General features: G+C 40.3%; 1 protein-coding gene across 1 annotated transcript in view; it reads right to left on the reverse strand.

Moving 5' to 3' along the window:
- Positions 1-20,489, reverse strand: part of LOC149317565 (dihydropyrimidinase-like) — a 50,581-nt gene that overhangs the window by 7,554 nt on the left and 22,538 nt on the right. Inside the window, exons 4-7 of the mRNA XM_089518933.1 lie at positions 18,637-18,826; positions 13,755-13,911; positions 12,001-12,142; positions 10,861-11,003 (exon numbers count right to left, since the gene is read on the reverse strand). Of these exons, the coding sequence (XP_089375059.1) occupies positions 10,861-11,003; positions 12,001-12,142; positions 13,755-13,911; positions 18,637-18,826 (632 nt within the window). The remainder of the gene's footprint in view (positions 1-10,860; positions 11,004-12,000; positions 12,143-13,754; positions 13,912-18,636; positions 18,827-20,489) is intronic.

Consider the following 20,489-nt stretch of genomic DNA (forward strand, 5'->3'; position numbering starts at 1 on the left):
GGCTGATACGCCAGCTGCGCCCTTACCTGGGCCGGGCGGACATTGAAACCGTGGTACACGCTCTGGTAACCTCTCGTTTGGATTTCTGCAACGCGCTCTACATGGGGCAACCCTTGTACCAAACTCGGAAGCTACAATTGGTGCAAAATATGGCTGCCAGACTGGTCACTGGATGTTCCAGGGCCAGCCACATAACACCTGTTCTGAAAGATCTCCATTGGCTGCCCATTCGCTTCCGAGCCCAATACAAGGTGTTGGTGATCACCTATAAAGCCCTAAATGGCTTGGGCCCAGGGTACTTGGAGGACCGCCTCTCCCCATACAATCCGCCCCGCACTCTCAGGTCGGGCGGGAAACATCTCTTAATCATTCCAGATGCACGTTACAGTGCAACTCAGAGGGCATTTTCCACCTCAGCCCCTCGACTCTGGAACACCCTGCCCGACCAGCTCCGCATAGCCACCTCCCTTGATGTATTTAAAAGGACTCTAAAAACTTTCCTTTTCCGCCAGGCTTTCCCCCCATGAGTTTGAGTTTGTTGTGGTTTGTTATATTGTCATTTTGTGTATTGGGGTTTGTATATTGGGATTTTATGCTGGTTTATGATGTTTTAAGATGCTAATATTGATGTTTTTAACTGTTCTTATAATACTCTGGGGGTTGGAGGGGTTTTGCTGTTTTTATATTGCTTTTGCTGTTTATATTGTTTTTAACGTCTATGTACACCGCTATGATCTAAAAAGGAATAGCGGTATATAAATAAAACTCGGCTCCCTCCCTCCCTGAGCCCTATTTTGGAGTCATCTAAAGCCTGCTGTGATGATTTTAACAACTTCTTTGCGGATAAAATCTCTCGGATAAGGGCTGATCTCGACGCCAGTATTTGTGCAGATCCTGTAGGAGAGGTGTCCGAAGCGTCCGTGGCCCCTGTTATACTGGATCACTTTGAGTTTGTTAGTACCGAGGAAGTGGACAAGATCCTTCGAAGTGTTAGGAAGACGACTTGCTCCCTTGATCCCTGTCCCTCATGGCTGACAGCTCAGGGGGGAGATGCGGTGCGACTTATGTTGCATCGCATAATTAATATATCCCTAAGTGAGGGTCAATTTCCATCTAAATTAAAATTAGCAGTGGTCAAACCCCTGCTAAAGAAGCCCTCCTTAGACCCCCTGATTTATAACAACTATCGTCCCATCTCGCTGTTGCCTTTTTTGGGGAAGGTGATCGAGAGAGCAGTCGCTTTCCAGCTTCAATCGATCTTGGATGACACCGATTTTCTGGACCCATTTCAAACCGGCTTCCGGGTGGGCTATGGAGTTGAGACTGCCATGGTCGCCTTAGTTGATGACCTCCGTCTGGGCATGGACAGGGGGAGCGTGTCCCTGTTAGTGCTCTTGGACATCTCGGCGGCCTTCGATACCATCGACCATGGTATCCTTCTGGGACGCCTGAGGGAGTTGGGAATTGGGGGCACTGCTTTGCGGTGGTTCCGTTCCTACCTCTCGGGCAGATCCCAGATGGTGGAGCTCGGGGACTGTCGCTCCGACAGGAGGGACCTGACATCTGGTGTCCCTCAGGGAGCGATTCTGTCCCCTATGCTATTTAACATTTACATGAAGCCGCTGGGAGAGATCATCCGGAGACATGGGGCGAGGTGTTATCAGTACGCTGATGACACCCAGATAGTTTTCTCTATGTCTCCGACTGATGCAGTAACTAAGGATGGCATCTCTCCTCTGAATGCCTGCCTGGAGTCGGTAATGGGCTGGATGAGGGAGAACAAACTCAGTGTGAATCCAGGGAAAACGGAAGTACTGGTGATAGGTTCCCCGGCTTCGGGTAGTGAGATCTGTCACCCGGTCCTGAACGGGGTCACGCTCCCCCTGAAGGACTCGGTGCGCAGCTTGGGTGTACTCCTTGACTCGTCGCTCCAGCTGACTTCTCAGGTGGATGCGACGGTCAGGAGTGCTTGTTATCAGCTTCGGCTGATACGCCAGCTGCGTCCCTACCTGGACCGTAAGGACCTTGAATCTGTTGTACATGCTTTGGTAACCTCTCGATTGGATTTCTGCAACGTGCTCTACATGGGGCAACCCTTGTACCAAACCCGGAAGCTGCAATTAGTGCAGAACATGGCAGCCAGATTGGTCGCTGGTAGTTCCAGGTCAGACCATATAACACCTATTCTAAAAGATCTTCACTGGCTGCCTATTCGCTTCCGAGCTCAATACAAGGTGTTGGTTTTGACCTATAAAGCCCTAAATGGCTTGGGCCCAGGGTACTTGGAGGACCGCCTCTCCCCATATAATCCGCCCCGCACACTCAGAACATCCGGGACAAACCTGTTGAAGGTCCCTAGGTCTAACCTCGTACGGACCTCTCAGAGGGCTTTTGCCATCGCTGCCCCTTCATCTTGGAATAAGCTCCCCGCAGAGCTTCGCTCCGCCGCCTCACTAGCTATCTTCAAGAAAAATCTGAAGACGTATTTATTTCGGTTGGCCTTCCCGCCTTAGTTAGACTGTTTTTTCCTGCCCTTTTTTCCCCTTTTGACCCCGGTTTGCTGTAAATTAACTCTTCTTTTTCTCTGCCCTTGACACGCACATTTTTATTGATCTCCTGTTCCTGTTTTTGTAGTAATGTTTTTAACTTTTATATTGAATTTTTCTTCCTCTATTGTACTGTTTTTAAATTTTGTAAGCCGCCCTGATCATATCTATGGAAGGGCGGGGTAGAAATAGAATTATTATTATTATTATTATTATTATTATTATTATGTTTCTTCCCTCCAACCCACTGTCTAGTTTTTGTGGCTACTTCTGCTTGGTTTGCAGCTATTTTTATATGGGAACAGAGGAAGCTGTTTTATACTGAGTCAGACTACTGGTTCATCAAGCCCAGTATTGTTTGCATAATGCTAATAATTACCTGAATAATTTTGCATAATCCCAGCTCACCAGGCCTTCAGGCAAGACTCATTTGTAGCTCTACAGGAGAGCCCTGGTTATTCCCTGGTGGTCTCCCATTCAATTACTAACTGGACCTCATATTGCTTACCTTCCAGAAATCAAATGTGATGAGCTGTGTTATACAGTATGGATATTCATAAGGTAGCATCTTTTTAATCTTTTCATTTAAATATTTGCTTACAGAAATTTGCCTAGGGAAGACATAACATCAGGGATAGGCATTACAGGAAATAAAAGGAAGGCTCATTTTTCTGCATCAAGAAAGATCCAGAACTTCTGCAAATATGTTATTGTAGAAGGAATGACACACATTGTGAAAGAGAGAAGGATGCCAAAAATCCAAGATAAAGGATGTGGCAGGTAAGATTGAAATTGCCCTCATAAGCTTAAATCATCTTGGCAAATGCATCAGAGAATTATGCAGATTTCAGTATATGTTTGCATCTTTTTAAATGTGAAAGATTTAAATCCTTGTAGATGACAACATCAAAGTGACTGCACATGTGAACCTGTGGCATCACTGGGTTGTGTGTGTGTGTGTGTGTGTGTGTACAGCACCAGGTGTCACCCGAAGAGGGGGTGACACCACTGTTCCTCAAACATCTGCATTTTTGCAGAAATAGGCTGTGGCAATCACCTGTGTATCTTTAAAAGTGTTGAAAAGATGGTGTGAATGGGGTGAAGTCAGTGGAAGGAGAAAGGAGAGGCCCTAGTTTTTTTTTTAAAAAAATTAAAATATCAAATGTAAAAATTCTTAAATAAAAAAAATCAATATTTTTCTTTAAAAACATCACATTTTATCAAATTCTCACTTTAGGCATATGAAACCATGTATATGTAAATCCATTTATTCTGTGCATATGACATTGCAATTTAAAAGTATCATTTTAATTTTGCTCATTGTTTTATGTCACAACTATTACTGTTACATTCAGTGATTTATGGGTAACATTAGTACAAAAAATACTACTAAGGATTCTGTATGGAGTAGTATGGGAGGAGGTCAATGGAGAGGTGACATCATGTGTTGCTGCATTGGGTGACACCAACCTTACTGATGCCACTGATGTGAACTATAGATAGAACTTTCATATCTCATCCATTATCTCTTCAAATTAATACCTTTCAGTGGAGAATGTTGCATAGATGTTTAGGTGTCAAGTTTCATGCTAATGAAGTGAGATATGTATGAATGGAAAGATGGGGCAGAATCTATCTATCTATCTATCTATCTATCTATCTATCTATCTATCTATCTATCTAATTCCCAGCTTATTATGAGTAGTAAGTCTTCATGCAGTTAATATTTTAGTGCAGCATTCTGGTTAGAATCAAGGGGGGAATCATGGGGCCTTGCAGATGTTATCAGATTACAACTAATAGCCTTAGCCAATGATGAGGAATTCTGGATGCTGCAGTCCACTAACATCTGGAGGACTGCAAGATTCCCACCTTTGAATTAGAGTGGCTTGACATGACACTGGCAGATTACAGATGAAGAGAATTCTAAGTACCTCCTCAGACTATAAATTTCAGGATTGCATTAGACAGAGCCACAACAAACTAGCATTAAAATGCTATGTGTCTAGTCTAGTGTACACATAGAGTGCTGTGAAATGAATTTTTCTCTTTTAATTTTTTTAAACATCAGCCATAGAGGATAGAAATGCCAACATGATAGCAGTATGGTTGCAATATTTCAGAAGAAGGATCTGGTAAAACCATCTCTGAGCATTCCTTGCCTAAGGAAACCCTATGAAATTCATAGAGTCACCAGAAATTGACAGGCAGCTTGAAGGCACATATTCACACATGGCTCTGAAACAGTAGGAAAAGAGGAAGACCACATTACAGGTGGATTGATTCAATCTATGGCCCAGGGTTTGCAGGATCTGAGCATGGCAATTGATGATTGGGCTCCTTGGACATCTCTAATTAATAGGGTAATCATAATCGTCATTTGCCAGTCTCATGCTTGCAAATAACAATGAAAACAAATGGTTCACACATTATCTGACCTTAATGAAATCACCAAACTTAATCACAGATCTCTCAAAGATGCACCCTAAGATTTCCATATACCAGAATGGGCAAATATCAACACCCATTCATGATTTTTCCCAATGAGTGATTCTTCCATTCCCAGATAGACCAGGGCATGCTGTCCAAGTGAAAAAGTCTGAATGCAATAGTCAAAGGAAACAGGGTATTTAAATAATTTTTTTAAAAAAAATCTCACCTCTCCAACAAAATCTACTTCTTTTCTATGCAGTTCATCCTTCTACGGGTGCAACATTTAAGATGTCTTGTATAAAAACAGCTGTTTCTCAATTCACAAATGCTACAATATGAAAGGCCTTTTGATGTCTAAGTGCTCTTTAATGAATATTTCAGCACAAACATTTCTGACAGGAAAAAAAGTTATTCTTATTCATTTTATGACTTCCTCTTTCCTCAAATGCATTTTTAAGAAGCTGTCATATTAGGATACTGTTAGTTCAAAACTTCTGTTAATTACTATTTGGCCCAAACGGTACTAAAGCTGTTCACATTTTAACAACTTTAACACTATAGACAAAGATATTTTGCATTTTTGATACAGCCATCAATGATACATCATTGATACACTGGCACAATTATCCTGCATCGCATGACTGTGCACCCAGTTGTGCAAAGGGCATTATTGCCTTTAACTTATCTTTTGTGCAATGACTATCTCTCCACTCAGCAATTCATTTATTTTATTAGATTTATATCCCACCTTTCCCCCAAAACTGGATTCTAGGCAGCTTACAATAATTTTAAAAGGCTAAAGCCTAAAACATTAGTTACAAAAGTTCAAAAATAATTAAATAATGCTAATTCCTAAACATACATTTCAGTTAAATGATAGCCATCTTTAAATAAGTGAAGGACTGTCATGGAGGAGATAGAGCCAACTTGTTTTCTGCTGCTGCTGCGACTAGGGCTACATCTATACTGCAGAATAAATGCAGTTTGACCCAAAACAAAGCCCTTGTTCTGAGACAAAACTGCATGAAATGGCCACTCAGAGAGTGGTGGGCTTTCTTTCCTTGGAGGTCTTTAAACAGAGGCTGGATGACCATCTGTTGGGGGTGCTTTGAGTTCCTGCATGGCATGACAGGGGATTGGACTAGATGGCCCTTGTAGTCTCTTCCAACTCTATGATTCTAGATTAACTTTAACTTTGGTGCTGTTGTGTGCCTTCAAGTAATTTGTGTGAACCTAAGTCAAACCAGGATTTTCATGGCAAGATTTGTTCAGAGAGGGGTTTGCCTTTGCCTTCCTATGAGACAGGAAGAATGTGATTTGCCAGTGGGTTTCCATGGCTGAGTGGGGATTCAAACCCTGGTCTCCAGAGTCATAGTCCAATGTTCAAACCACTGCACCACACTGACTCATTAACTTTGGGATTCAGTTAAACATGGAATATTGTGTCCAATATTCTGGGCACTACAATTCAAAAAGGATGTGGAGAAATTGGAGCATGTCCAAAAGAGGGTGACTAAAATGGTGAAAGGTCTGGAAAGCATGCCCTATTAGGAATGACTTAGGGAGCTGGGGATGTTTAGCTTGGAGAAGAGAAGGTTAAGAGGTGTTTAAATACTTAAAGGGGTGCCATATTGAGGAGGGAAACAGCTTGTTTTCTGCTGCTCCAGAGACTAGGACCCGGAACAATGGATGCAAGCTCCAGGAAAAGAGATTCCACCTCAACATTAGGAGGAACTTCCTGACAGTAAGAGCTCTTTGACAGTGGAACACTCTTCCTCGGAGTGTGGTGGAGTCTCCCTCCTTGTAGGTCTTCAAACAGAGGCTGGATGGCCTTCTGTCGGGTATGCTTTTATTGGTCATCTGTCAGGTATGCATGGCAGGTGGTTGGACTGGATGGCCCTTGTGGTCTCTTCCAACTCTATGATTCTGTGATTCTACATTCTCATATACAGTTCCAAGCAGTGACTGCATACATGGACATCAACTGATGGACAATATAGAAATCAAATAGATTAAATAATTAGAAGCAGAAGATGGAGAAACTCCATTCTCTCTGCAGAAACAAGATCAGGAGCAGATTGCGTCACAGACCCTGAACTACCAACAGCAAAAGTTAGAGCAAAACTAAAAAGAACACTAAACCAAACATCATGCCAAAATTCAACCTGAAGAGCACCCCCTCCCCCTAATTTAAAGGCAATGTGAAAAATAGATTTCCACTATTAAATCTAATTGACTGGGAAGTTGAAGAACTCTGAACTGAAGCCAGGGACATTGTCAAGGAAGCAAGCAGTCTCTATCTGTGGCCAGAAAGAAAGAGTAGCTTCAATGGATGACATATGAAACTCTTCAAGTGGTCCAGGACAGAAAAGAAGCAAAAGTGAAAGGTGACAGAAATAGAACTAGAATCCTGTGCACACAGATAAGGAGAACAACTTTAACAATCAATGCAGAGAAACAGAAGCTGACAGTAAAAAATGATGAACAATACACCTCTTCCAAAAGATCAGAGAAAGGGAAATTTAAACCAAGAGTGGAAATGCTCTACAACTAGCAGGGAAACACATTACATGACCAAGTAGAAATAAAAAGATTGTGGAAACAATACACAGAAAACTATATTAAAGAGATGAAAGGATGACAGATTCTTTTCAGTGGCAGAACCCATGTTTTGCATTCAGATTGTGTTCAGTTCAATCCCTGACATCTCCTAGTGGGCCTGGGAAAAGTGAAAGTTCTGCCAATATACAATGCTGAACTAAATTGTGAGAAGTTGAATAAAGCACCGTTCCTTGCTGTGACACTTTTTATACACTGCTACACTGAGAGATATTCAGCACATGGACTCTGCAATACTAAAACCTGTTTAGGAGTGCTTTCACATGAGTAGGGAAGGCCTAGCTGCATTCTGTCTGCTATTACTTTCTTCACATGGAAAATGAGGCATCTGAAGAGGAGAAATGTCTGCTCAGGTGGAGACTTTCCATGTGAGAAAGATTTCTATTTTCCAAGGGTTGCTTGTGAGGAGATCCTCCACATGAATAGGAACATCTCCAGATGTGCTGGAAAAGTGTTGTGAGTAACTCTTGATTTGGACTCTGCTGGTGGCTGTCATGAAGCCTTTTCCCAGAAAGAGACAGACATCTTATTGTGCCTATCCATATAGGGAACAACTACAAAACCATTCTCAATGATGACTCTTGAGATACATACTGGCGGTCATTGGGTTGTATTTCATACATTTGAAGAATGTCTTTTGGTTTTCAAATAATTTTCCTAGGCCATGTGCTCCCCCTTCTGGTTAAGTGTAAGGTCTAGCAAGTACTCAATGCTGCCATCATTTCAGTATTAACTCAAAACCTCTTTGTTTGCTCAGTCACTATACTGAGTTGATATGATTGCTCTGTTTAGCATGTCAGCTGCCCTTTCTAGTTTCTTGGGTTATGCTTTACTGTTTTTATTGCATATTACATGATGCTTTTGTGTTATGTACTGTATTTGTACTGCAGGCATCTGCAAGGGTGAAAGGCAGTTAAAAAATATATTTAATAATGAATAAATAGAACTGAATGTTCACAAACTGTTCCTCATTTCTGTCTTAATGAATTAAGAGTTCATAGATGAATATGACTGGAGCAGAGTGGAAACAAACAGATGTCTCTTGGCCTATTGTTATATATCTGAAATGAGGACAAAAGAAAACCTTATCCAATGCACGGAGGAAAAAAGTACCTTCGCAAATCATAATCTAATATGGTGGAGACCAACCTTTTGGGAAATTATGCCACAAGTCAAATAAATGGTAGGCATTTCTGATAATGCCTCTCTATGCTATATACTGTAGTCTTAATATGCTATAGTATGCTATGTACGATAGTCATCATCTTTCCTAGATGTGATTTGGCCCCCATTTTAATGAATGGGGATGCAGATGGGACAAGGAGGCAGGCATATAGGTCTGCCTTTATCAGATAACCAGGCAGTTCTGCTTCTATTCAGCAAAGCTTGCTGTGTTATTTGGAAAGGCCTCTGATTGTGCCAGTTTGTAAATTTTGGGATTCATAATCTAAAAATAATTTTTTCTCCAAAGCTGTGTCTAGGCTAGCCACAAACCATCCTTCCTGGATGACTTATGGTGCTTATACTGAGGTTGGTTGCCTGATCATGGTATACTAACACTTGTATTTTGATTGAATTCTAGAGCTCCTCAAAACGTCTTCTGATGTACTTACATCACTTGTCGTGTGCCTTCAAGTTGATTCTGACCTTAAGACAAACCTATCATTGGGTTTTCTTGGTAAGTTTCTCCAGAGGGGGTTTGTCATTGCCATCCTCTGAGACTGAGAGTGTGTGACTTGCCCAAGGTCACCCAGTGGGTTTATATGGCAGAACCAGGATTTGAACCTGATCTCTAGTCTAAGTCCAATGCTCAATTCATTACACCACGCTGGCTCTATTTACAGCAGCACACAATGCATAATTTTATATGCAAATGTTATTCACTGATGAACTCTATAAGAATATAAACTCTGTTTTCTTGCCACTTAAATATCTTCAAAATGTCTTGATTTCCTCAAAACACAGAAGCTTTTTTAAAATGAAGTACACTTAGGCTATTTTGCTGCAGTGCAACTAGGATGGACATCAAATTTTTATTAATGACTTCTAAAATGCCATTAAATTATGCATCAGTGGAATATGGGATAAATTCAAATGGAATCTTAGACATATCTGCTCAGAAGCAAATCCCACTGAGTTGAATGGGTCTTACCACCTGTTATGTGTGCACAGGGTTTCAGCCGTGATATGTTTTCAAGATAGCATATTAAAGGGAGAATGCCATTTTGCTCAGAGGCTTAATGAGAACAGTAGGTCAGGCATAATGGCATCACTGGCTCTGCTCATTTACTCAGTGTGCACAGCCTAGTAAATAAGGCATATTCAGCCATAAACTACTGTTAGCTGGTGATGGTGGAGAGGGACATGTGATAGGAGAAAAGTAGTGTGCAAGTTAGGAAGTTCCCTTTTGCCAACCCACACCTCTGTCTGCACTGACTGCTGGAAGTTCTCCTGAACTTCAGACAGGTGCCTCTCCTTGGAGATATCAGGAACAGAACTGAGACCTTTAACATGCATGGCATCTGTTCTGCCACTGACCTAGTTATGTTCTCTGAACTACCTACAACCATTCTCAGTTCATTTCAGGGGCTGTTTGGGAAAGCTGACTATCACACTAGAGGAATCCCGCTAAACTTCACAAATGTGGAACCTTTTTGCTTTCGGGAAGTTCTGAAAATAGAAAGCTGTTGTTTTTCTCCCCTTTACGTTTGCTTTATTTTCACATTATTTCAGGTTTACAGAAATGTCATGTGATAAATCTCCCACATTTGTGGGGTTTTTCTACTTTAAATCCCATTTCTGAGCTAGTGTGATAAAGTCCATAGCATTAGAAACTTACCCTGGGAACAGAAATGAATACTTACTGCACAGTTAATTGCTAAAGTATTCTCAGCAAAGTATGTGATAGTTCTTCGTATCTCACTTAGGTATTTTTAGACACTAGAATGTGGGCATAAGCTAGTCAGTAATTGCCTGGGGATTATTTTTAATCACTCACCATCTTTGGGAAAATAGCAATTAGTATAAAAGTACAAGCACTGTTGTTTTCCTATATGGTCAGCAGTCCAGATAGATTTTTTAAAATGTTCTTGCTAAACAAAACCCTTCAAGTAGATATGCTGTGGCTAGCACCATATACCCTGTGAATAATTCAAGGAGGACATCATCTCATCATCAGGATTTATATCTAAAAATGCATTCCATTTGCTTTGCCAAGAGACAGTATGGACAGAAGGGATCTGATTACTCAGGCCATACCTACCTTGTAGCTTTTGGGTCCCAAATGACAATGTCAGCATCTGAGCCAACAGCTATTGTCCCTTTCCTTGGGTACAGGTTGAAGATTTTAGCTGCATTTGTGCTCGTAACTGCCACAAATCTATTTTCATCCATTTTGCCACTATGCTGCAAAAGAGTAACAGGAAAATCAAAGCACACATATTAATAAAGAAGGAACCGGATAAGGCTATTGGAAACTCGATTCCTGTTGGCAAAACATGACCGTGACCCCCACTCCTAACAGCTTTGTGCAGAAATCTACTGCACAGGATATTTAAATACAACATTTTAAAACATTTGGTAACATATCAAAAAATACAAATAAATCACTCGAGGAATAAGAGCATAAGAATATAAGAATAAACCAAAGACCTATTTAATTTAGCATTCTGTTTGCAAAGTGTCCAACCACAGGAGCATGGAAAATCCAATGAGTCTGCTATATAAGTGCAATAGCACACGTCTGTTTGTATTCCCCAGCAATTGGTATAAAAAGACAATGTCTGTGATATTCAAGCTAATATACTGTACATACCTCATAACTAGTAGCCATCAATAGCCTTATCCTTCACTGTAACTATTTCCAGACAGTTGTGTTTATCCTTCTAATTTCCTTTTAAAGCTGTCCTCTTTGCAAATAGATGTATTTTGTACATCTTTGGGAATCGGCCCATATGTCTAATTTGACTTTTTCAAAGTAAGATAATACTGTATATGAAATTGGAAAACATATCCAGGGGTAGCCATATTGGCTATATACTGTAGCAAAGTACAATAACATCCAAAATCCACAAAAGAGTGATACTTTATTTGAAACCTTGCAACATATATATTGTGCATTTGGTTGCACCAAAAAAAGTATCACTATTTTGTGGATTTTGGATAAGAAACAGGGATATATTCATTTATTTGTTACTCATTCATGAAGTCCAAAACCCACTTTTCATTGTAACAATTTTGAAGGGGGGGGGGGGCAAAGGCCAGAAAAGAGCTTTAAATTAAACAGCTAACCTTAAAGGTACTCCCCAAATAAATGGATTAACCAGCAGAGCTCATATCACTTTGGTGTAACAAGATCCTAAAAGACACCATTACATCTAGGAATAAAATAAACACAGCTCACCACTCCTTTCTCCCATATAATGGACATCCTGTCCTCCACACCATTTACACCATTTGGAATCTTTGTGAAATCATCCTTCCCCAAAGCCTTCTGGCAGATGTCAAAGGTGCAATTATCTGTCGCTGTCACAGTTAAGTCATCACTAAAAAAGAAAGAAGTCACACTGAGGAGACACACATGACCAAGATTTGTTTGTTTGTTTGTCTTCCATTTGATGTTGTTGTTGTGGGCCTTCGAGTCATTTCTGACTTATGAGGACCTTAAAATAAATCTATCATAGGGTTTTCTTGGCAAGATTTGTTCAGAGGAGGTTTGCCATTACCTTCTCCTGAGGCTGAGAGCATGTGACTTGCCCAGAATCACCCAGTGGGTTTCATGGCTGAGCTGGAAATTTAATCCTGGTCTCCAGAGTTAGAGTCCAAAGCTCAAACCACATATTACCTATCTATTATATCACTGTGTACATTTCCACAATTAAGCTTCTTTCATGTGCTTGAAACATTTAAAATTTGACATAAAGAAAGCCTGGAAACCACTATGCCATGCTGGCTCTCAAATCATCCATACATGGGTTCAGTCATTAATCAGAATGGAAACTGCAGTGAAGTAATCAGAAGAGGACTAGAATTTAGAAGGGCAGCTATGAAGTAACTACACAAGATCCTGAAGTGTAAAGATATATCATTGAACACTAAAGTTAGGATTGACCATCACATCTCTAATTTCTGTATATGGTTGTGAAAGCTGGACAGTGAAGAAAGCTGATAGGAAGAAAATCAACTCATTTGCAATGTAGTGCTGGAGAAGAATTCTGTGGATACTGTGGACTGCTAAAAAGACAAATGAATGGATTCTAGAGTAAATTAGACCTGAACTCACCTTAGTATTGAAGATGACTAAACTGAAGCTGTTGTACTTTGGTCATATCATGAGAAGACATGGTTCACTAGAAAAGATGAGGTGGTAAAACTCAACCACAGAAGCCATGGCCCTGAATCGGCAAGACCTAAGCAGGGCGGTTGGTGACCTGGAGGGCTCTCATTCATAGGGTCACCATAAGTCAAAACCAACGTGACAGCAGTTAACAACAAATGTAACTTTCTCTCCCAGAACAATCCAGCCTTTTTACTTGCTTCATTGCCTGAATATGAACAAGCAAGCATAGCTGAGTATTGGAAATGTTAAAGAATAAATTTGGAAAAATAAGAACAGAACACTCATTGAAGGGGAAAAGAACACAGGGCACCACAAAGGGATAAAATGTGTTTTTTTCCCTGAAGTAGGGTCCATTAGTCTAATCCTGCTCCACCAGCAGAGCCAGGAAAACATCTAGAAGTTTTTCAGTGAAGCAGAGATCTATATGTGGGAGAAAAGTCTCATTATGTTCACAGACTTTTGCTACTATGACATTGGATTTACAATATATTTTTCTTTTATGGTGCCTTTGGATGCACTGTTGCTGTCTTCTAACACTTAAGGGGATGCTGTCTGAGGAATGTGGGAATTTCCCCCCACAAATTAACCTTTCAAGATTCTGCTGAAATCCACCTGAATGTTTGGCAGTAGTGGGAGATGCATGTAAGATTCCATTGAGAAGGTTCTGCCCTTGGTATCCTACTGTCAATTTATTTACAGAATATATGTAGCATGAAACCATATGCTAAGCATAAATAATGATTTCCTCTAAATACGAGCCTTCTTGGTAAATATAAACCATTATTGATGGCTCTGGATGGGATTACCAGCTTGCTTACTTTGCTAGAAGGTTCATGAGGAAGTCTGGAGTACTTGGATCTGGCCTCAGTGGTGGGCCCATGACATATGCTGCAGCATGAGGCCATTCCTTATGCCAGTAGTGAGAGCCATCTGTCCCAAGACTGGCTGCTATAGGTTCCCCATATACAACTTTTCCTAAGAGAAAACATATATATGAAATGCAGTAAGAGGGACAAAGAACTTAGTGGCAATATTGGCTTGCAGTAGAACACATTACAATACAATCTGGCTACAAAACAATAGGTTGGATCAATACTTAAACATATATAGAGAAGGTACATTGAAGTTAATAGGACAATTTACGATCACCTTATGTCCTGTTAATTTCAATGGAGCTATACATCTCTTTAAGATGGTTTGTTTGTTTGTTTGTTTATTTATTTATTTATTTATTTATTTACTTTATTGATATGCTGCTTTTCTCCCAGGCCTATTGTTTCACCCAGAAGGGCATGGCACTTTTAAAATAACACCTGATGCAACATATATGTGCATCCTGTAAAAGCAAATAACAACAACAACAACAACAACAACAATAATAAGACTCCTTTTTACTGCACATAACAGTCGGAATCCAGCTGTGGCACTACTAGCGGTTGCATTTTTTCAGGACTGTACAGTAGTGGCAAAGGATGGCAAACAAAATCTATTGGCTCTAAGCTGCCAATTTCTCCAATACTTTCCTTCCTTCACAGCCTTCTGCTGCTACCACCGGTCCTTGTTGTTGGTATGTGCCTTCAAGTTGTTTCAAAATTATAGTGACCCTAAGTCAGACCTATTAATGGGTTTTCTTGGCGAGTTTTGTTCAGAGGGGGTTTGCCATTACCATCCTCTGAGGATGAAGGACTGTGACTTGCTCAGGATCACCAGTGGGTTTACAAAGCTGTAGTCTGCATCAGTGGTGTCACTATGGGGGTGCGGACCATACCAAGTGATACCCTAAAGGGGGAGGGGGTGACACCACTGCTCCTCAAACATTTACCTTTTTGGCAGAAATGGGCTGTGGCATTCATCTTCTTCTCTCTAAAATGCTTTAAGAGATGGTGGGAGTGGGGTGAAGCTCAGTGGCAAGAGAAAGGAGAGGTCCCAGAATTTTTTAAAATTAAAATTTCAAAATTTAATTGTTTTAATTTTTTTAAAAAATGAAATTTTAAAAGCTTTTTATTTCTTTTAACTTTTCTTTAAGAATGTCACATTTTAACCAAATCTTCACTATGTATATACATGTAGGCTTTGTGTATGAAATGGCAATTTGAAGGTATAATTTTATTTTTGCTAGTTGTTTATTGCACAACTATTAGCACTATGTTCAGTGGTATATGGGAACTATAATTCACAAGTAACCTTAGAGCAAAAAAGCATTACTAAGGATTCTGAATGGTGTGAAATGGGAGGAGGTCAATGGGCAGGTGATACCATGAGTTACTGTACTGGGTGACACCAAGCCTAGGGACGCCACTGCTCTGAATCACAATCCCTTCTCAGAACATGCCCTAACAAGTCAGCCTGAAGGTATGAGAAGGTGGATGCTTCTCATCTTCTGCATATATTTGTTAAAACAGGGGTAAATAAGTTTGTGCTTTTTCACCAGACAGAGTAGTCTCTCTCACCTGTGCTGAACTACTACTCTCATCACCTTGTCACAGGCTGGGGATAGTGGGAAGTATAGTCTGACACAACTGGAAGACACCAGTTTGGGAACAAGTGATCTGTAGTTTTTGTGTGTATGCACAAACAGACACAAAGTGTAACTGTGTGTGTTTTTGCAAATCTGTCCTGTGCAGAATTTATCAGAACAGAATTAAGACAGGGACAACACAATGCAGTGCAAATATCCTACCCTTTCCAAATCTGAAGCTTTTGGATTGTCTTGGGTTAGAATCATAGATGTTTATCACACTATACTCTTAAAGTGCTACTATTCCACTTTGACTCCTCTAGCTGCCTCCTGTTGCATTCTGGGATTTGCAGTTTTAAGGAGGGGTATTTAGAATTCTCAGGCGGCAGCTAGAGGAGTCAAAGTGGAATAGTAGCACTTTAAGAGTATAGTGTGATAAACATCATAGAATCATAGAATCATAGAGTTGGAAGAGACCACAAGGGCCATCCAGTCCAACCCCCTGCCATGCAGGAAATCCAAATCAAAGCATCCCTGACAGATGGCCATCCAGCCTCCATTTGAAGACCTCCAAGGAGGGAGACTCCACTACACTCCGAGGAAGTGTGTTCCACTGTCGAACAGCCCTTACTGTCAGGAAGTTCCTCCTAATGTTGAGGTGGAATCTCTTTTCCTGCAGCTTGCATTCATTGCTCTGGGTCCTAGGGTTTTTTTTAGTTTTTTTTTTTTTTTTTTTTGCTTTGACCTACATAATTTGGCTGATTTTACATTTTCTTTCATTTGATTCTGTAGTCACATCATTCAGTGACTTACAAAGGCAATGAACAACATGCAGTGAAATGGACTCCACAGGATTGTCAATAGTGACATCTAGTGGATAAAACCAATATAACATAATACAGAAAAGGGATTTCTCTCATATTTTAATATTAAATCTTATATCTGAAACACATAAATACACATTAGTAGACGTGTAGTATTCAAGAATCTTAAGGGCATCTGGCTGAGGAAGTGGTTTTTTAAAAACTGTTTACAAAGATGAAAAAAGTAACTTTTAAAGGGATACTTAAAGGAACTTTTAAGAAGAGTTGTGTTTTTTTTAAAACTTGTCTTACAGGGCCCACAAATATCTGTGTAGCTGACAGGATTGTGAGGATTGTCCTTTAATTTTTTAGCCTATTTTCTTTTAGCTTTGTGAGCAGCCTTCAGTCTCCCTTTGGGAGAAAGGTGGCATATGAATGGAATGAATGAATGAATGATTTAAAACATGGGCTTTAAAAAGATAATAAACAGTTATTAACAGTAAGCAGTTTAAACAGTACAGTTTAAAACCAAACATAATCCACTTAACAGCCCTTGCTGTGAACTTGTTAAATTGTGATAATTTATATTTCAATCCTATAATTTGTTTATTTGTGTTTTAATATAAAGGGTGCTTTTCCTTGTATCTGTTTTTTTTTAAATCTTGTAGTGAACTTACTTGTCTTCCAGTTCTCTTTGAGAGGAAAAGAATAATGTGTGTGTGTGTGTGTGTGTGTAAAAATACATACATATTTATATATTTTACATCTAAATATATAAAAGAGGGTCTACGCGATAGATGTCTGGTGGTGCTTGAATTTAGGCAGTCTAGAATCTCTGCTGATTAATACTAAGTGTATAAAATAGGTTTAATTTGTTTGTGATGAAGTAACCATCCTTTTTTTCATGCTTTGGCACTACTTTTAGTTATTACTTTATATCAGCAGGTGGGTAAATTCTGTTTTTGTGTGCTATGTTCCATCACACTGATTGTTGCATGCATGTGGATGCTGGTGTAGCAGGCTGCTACAAGGTGCAACTAAACAGCTCTAATTTTATCCACAGTAGTTGGAATGACTGATATCCTTAATCCTGCCAGCCAAGAGGGGATGTTTCATTCTCTTAGGACTGTTATCACCCTCATTTTAAAGAATGTTTAATTAAAATTGCATTCTAGAGCAATGATGATGGAGGAAGCAGAAGATTTGCTATTATACCCTCAAAATAAACATAACTTAATTATCTAGAATTTGTTCTGCACTTCAAATTTAAGATTCTGGTGAAAATAATAATTGTAGTGAAGGACTGTAGTTTAGTGGCAGAGCAAATGCTCCAGATCAAAGTGGCAAAAGTGCAGGCCCTCACAGCCATTTCTAAGCCCCACAGACTTCTGGTTTATTTCTGATTAAAGAGAGTCCCCTCCTGGGAAGAAAAAACACACCAGGGAGGCTTAAAACTTTGTGAAATAGTCCTGCATGACTACCAAAAGGTATGATGGAGGGGTTCATGATGATGATGACTTTTTAAAATCATGATATGCAGTGAATTAAGGGTTAACCACCCCTCCAATGGGGGGGCAATGTAACCTTGCAACTTTCGAGTCACCCCGCTTTAGATGAAGAATGCCCTAGGTTCAGTCCCTGGTTTCTCACATTAAGACGATCAGGTAGCTATTCAGCAATGGAAACCAACTGGATGACCTTGGGCAAGTCACACACTCTAAGCCTCTGAAAACCCCATGGTAGGTTTGCCTTAGAGTCACCATAACTTGGAAAGACTTGAAGGCACACAACAACAACAATAACAACAGCATCAACATCAACAGTAGCAGATTGTTAGAAAGACCTTTATGCTCCAGAAAGCCATGGCGGGCCATAGTGTACAGTACTGAGCTAGACAACCAGTCTGACCTTGTATGAGTAAAGCAGGTTCCTATGGTCTTTACACAGCTTGGAATAGCACTCTTTTGGCTGGAGCATTCTGGACATTATAATTCAAAATAGTTACTCTTCCAGGCTTTGGATCTTTAGAATGTAGTCAGAATAATACTAATAACAAAGCTGATAATAATGACAAGGAGAAGGAGAGGATGGTATTTTGTGTCTGGTCACTCTGTGGGCTGGAGGTCCTGTCCACTCTTAAACTACTCTACCCACCTGTTTCTCTACACATGGAATCTCCTTCCTGAATATGTTATGTGCCATATGTGCCACATATGAAAGACACCAGTTATTCTTGGAGTTGGACTGCAAATAGTTGTTCTTTGGGTACACAAGGACAAATATGTTCTTTCTTGCCTACAGGCAGACAGCTTAATTTTTACCCAAGAGATAATTGCTTGCATCTAAACCCAGGAAAAAAGGCTCAGGCCCTGAGGCCTGAGAATGCTGATTCCAGAGCTCCTCCAAAGAATTTTAAAAGATGTTTAATAGGAAAGTTACCTTCCCTCCGAGCATCTGCTATCACCTTGGCCGCAGATTTGCTCATCACATGAACTACATAGAGAGGACAGTTCACTGAGCTGGCAATGGTGATTGCTCTCTGAGTGGCTTCTGCTTCCACTTCTTCTGGGCGACTCAGTTCATGCCCCTCAGGGCCAGTTATTCCTAGAGTTAACATCTTCTTTGCACCCTGAAGGATGGCCAGAGTGAGAAACACGTATTACCTACAGCAGAACTTCTTTTCAGATATGCTCTGGCTCACAGAATCAACTGAAATTTTGTTTGCAAGCACCAAAATACATTTCCTTCCCTCAAGAATCCTGAACAAATCTAAACAGATACAGGATTTAATCTATATTTTGCAGGAAACACATTAGTTCTTTTTTCACATTCACTATGTAGGATCAAATTACATGTGATGTTTTTCAGTGGAAATTTGGAACCAGGATGGTCATGCTGGCTTCAGGATTCTGGGAGTTACAGTCCAAAAAATAATTGCCCCCAAACACTGCTTCAATGTAGGATTTTTCTTCCAGACATAGCCAGGACAGGGTATTAGTGTGAGTTAGCTCTTTGCTCCCACCCATCTTGATGAGGAGCTCCATGTCTACAATTTCCATGGTTGTGGGTAGGAATTCCCATTTGCTTCAATTGTTAATTAATTTATTTAGAAACTTCTATCCCACCCTTAATTGTGAGATCTCAGGGTGGTACACAATAGAAACTATTCACAACACTTCCAGATAAAAACTTTAAATAGTTTAAACAAGATAAAAATATTTTAAAAGCAACAGATAAAACCACTTTAAAAGCAGTAAAAATTTAAATGCACAATGAAATGCACATTTTGATATCAATTAGTCTCTGAAGGCTTTAACTTCTCCCTCCCAACACACATATGTTTCACAGATGAAAATTGGCACACAACACAAGTGACCAAGCAGCATCTGAGAGTGGTTAAGATGCCAACAGTTATTTGCAGCCATTGAACTAAGTTGATGACAAAGGTGAACAGGAGGAGAAGGAGAGAGAAACTGGGACATTTTATAACCAGGTGAAAAAAAGTAGCATGGTAAGAGAATTAATTGTGACTGTTCCTGTCATTTCAGGACAGATGGAAGGTACACTATATATAAGCCATATTTTGGCTTGTTGCTGGAAAGAGACCAATGTTGGTGTGATGCCAATTGGACTTTTAAGGAGAGAGCATTCCACAATCAGTGTGACACAGAACTTTATCACACCTGTTTTCCCCCCATTACGGGCACGGGAGGAGGATGCTCGTGTGTGCGTGACCAGCCAAAAACGGATTTTATCGCACTCCAAAGCATCCTCCAAAAAGTCCCGTTCCGTCCCCCCCGCTGCCAAGCCGTCTCCATTCAGTGCTGAGGGGCGCTACTTTCCTTGGTTGGAAAACTGACCAGAACATTTAATGTCCCTCAGCACTGAACGGGGACAGCTTGGCACCATGGGATGGAACGGGGCCTTTTGAAGGATGCTTTCACATGCGATAAAATCCGTTTTTGGCTGGTTGCGTGCACACATGAGCATCCTCCTCTCGTACCCATAATGAGGGAAAAAACAGGTGCGATACAAGTTCTCAGTTGAGAAAGCCCTCTCCTGTTTTTTCCCTTTCATATTGCCCCAACTGGTAGGACCCTCATTTCTGTATAACAGGTATATAAAGGAGAGCTTTATTCAATATGAGATTTACTTCCCATGTAAACTGTAGGTGTGCTATAGGACTGTGATTCTATTTTTAGATCATGGCTGCATCCTATAGGGTTTGTAGTTTGGTAAGGTACTAGAGCTCTTTGGCTGAGAAGTCTAATTTTCTAATTCCAAAGTCGAAT

This window comes from Sceloporus occidentalis, unplaced genomic scaffold (assembly GCF_023333645.1).
Source record: "Sceloporus occidentalis isolate IW3139 unplaced genomic scaffold, rSceOcc1.0.p SCAF_3, whole genome shotgun sequence".
NCBI lineage: Eukaryota > Metazoa > Chordata > Lepidosauria > Squamata > Phrynosomatidae > Sceloporus > Sceloporus occidentalis.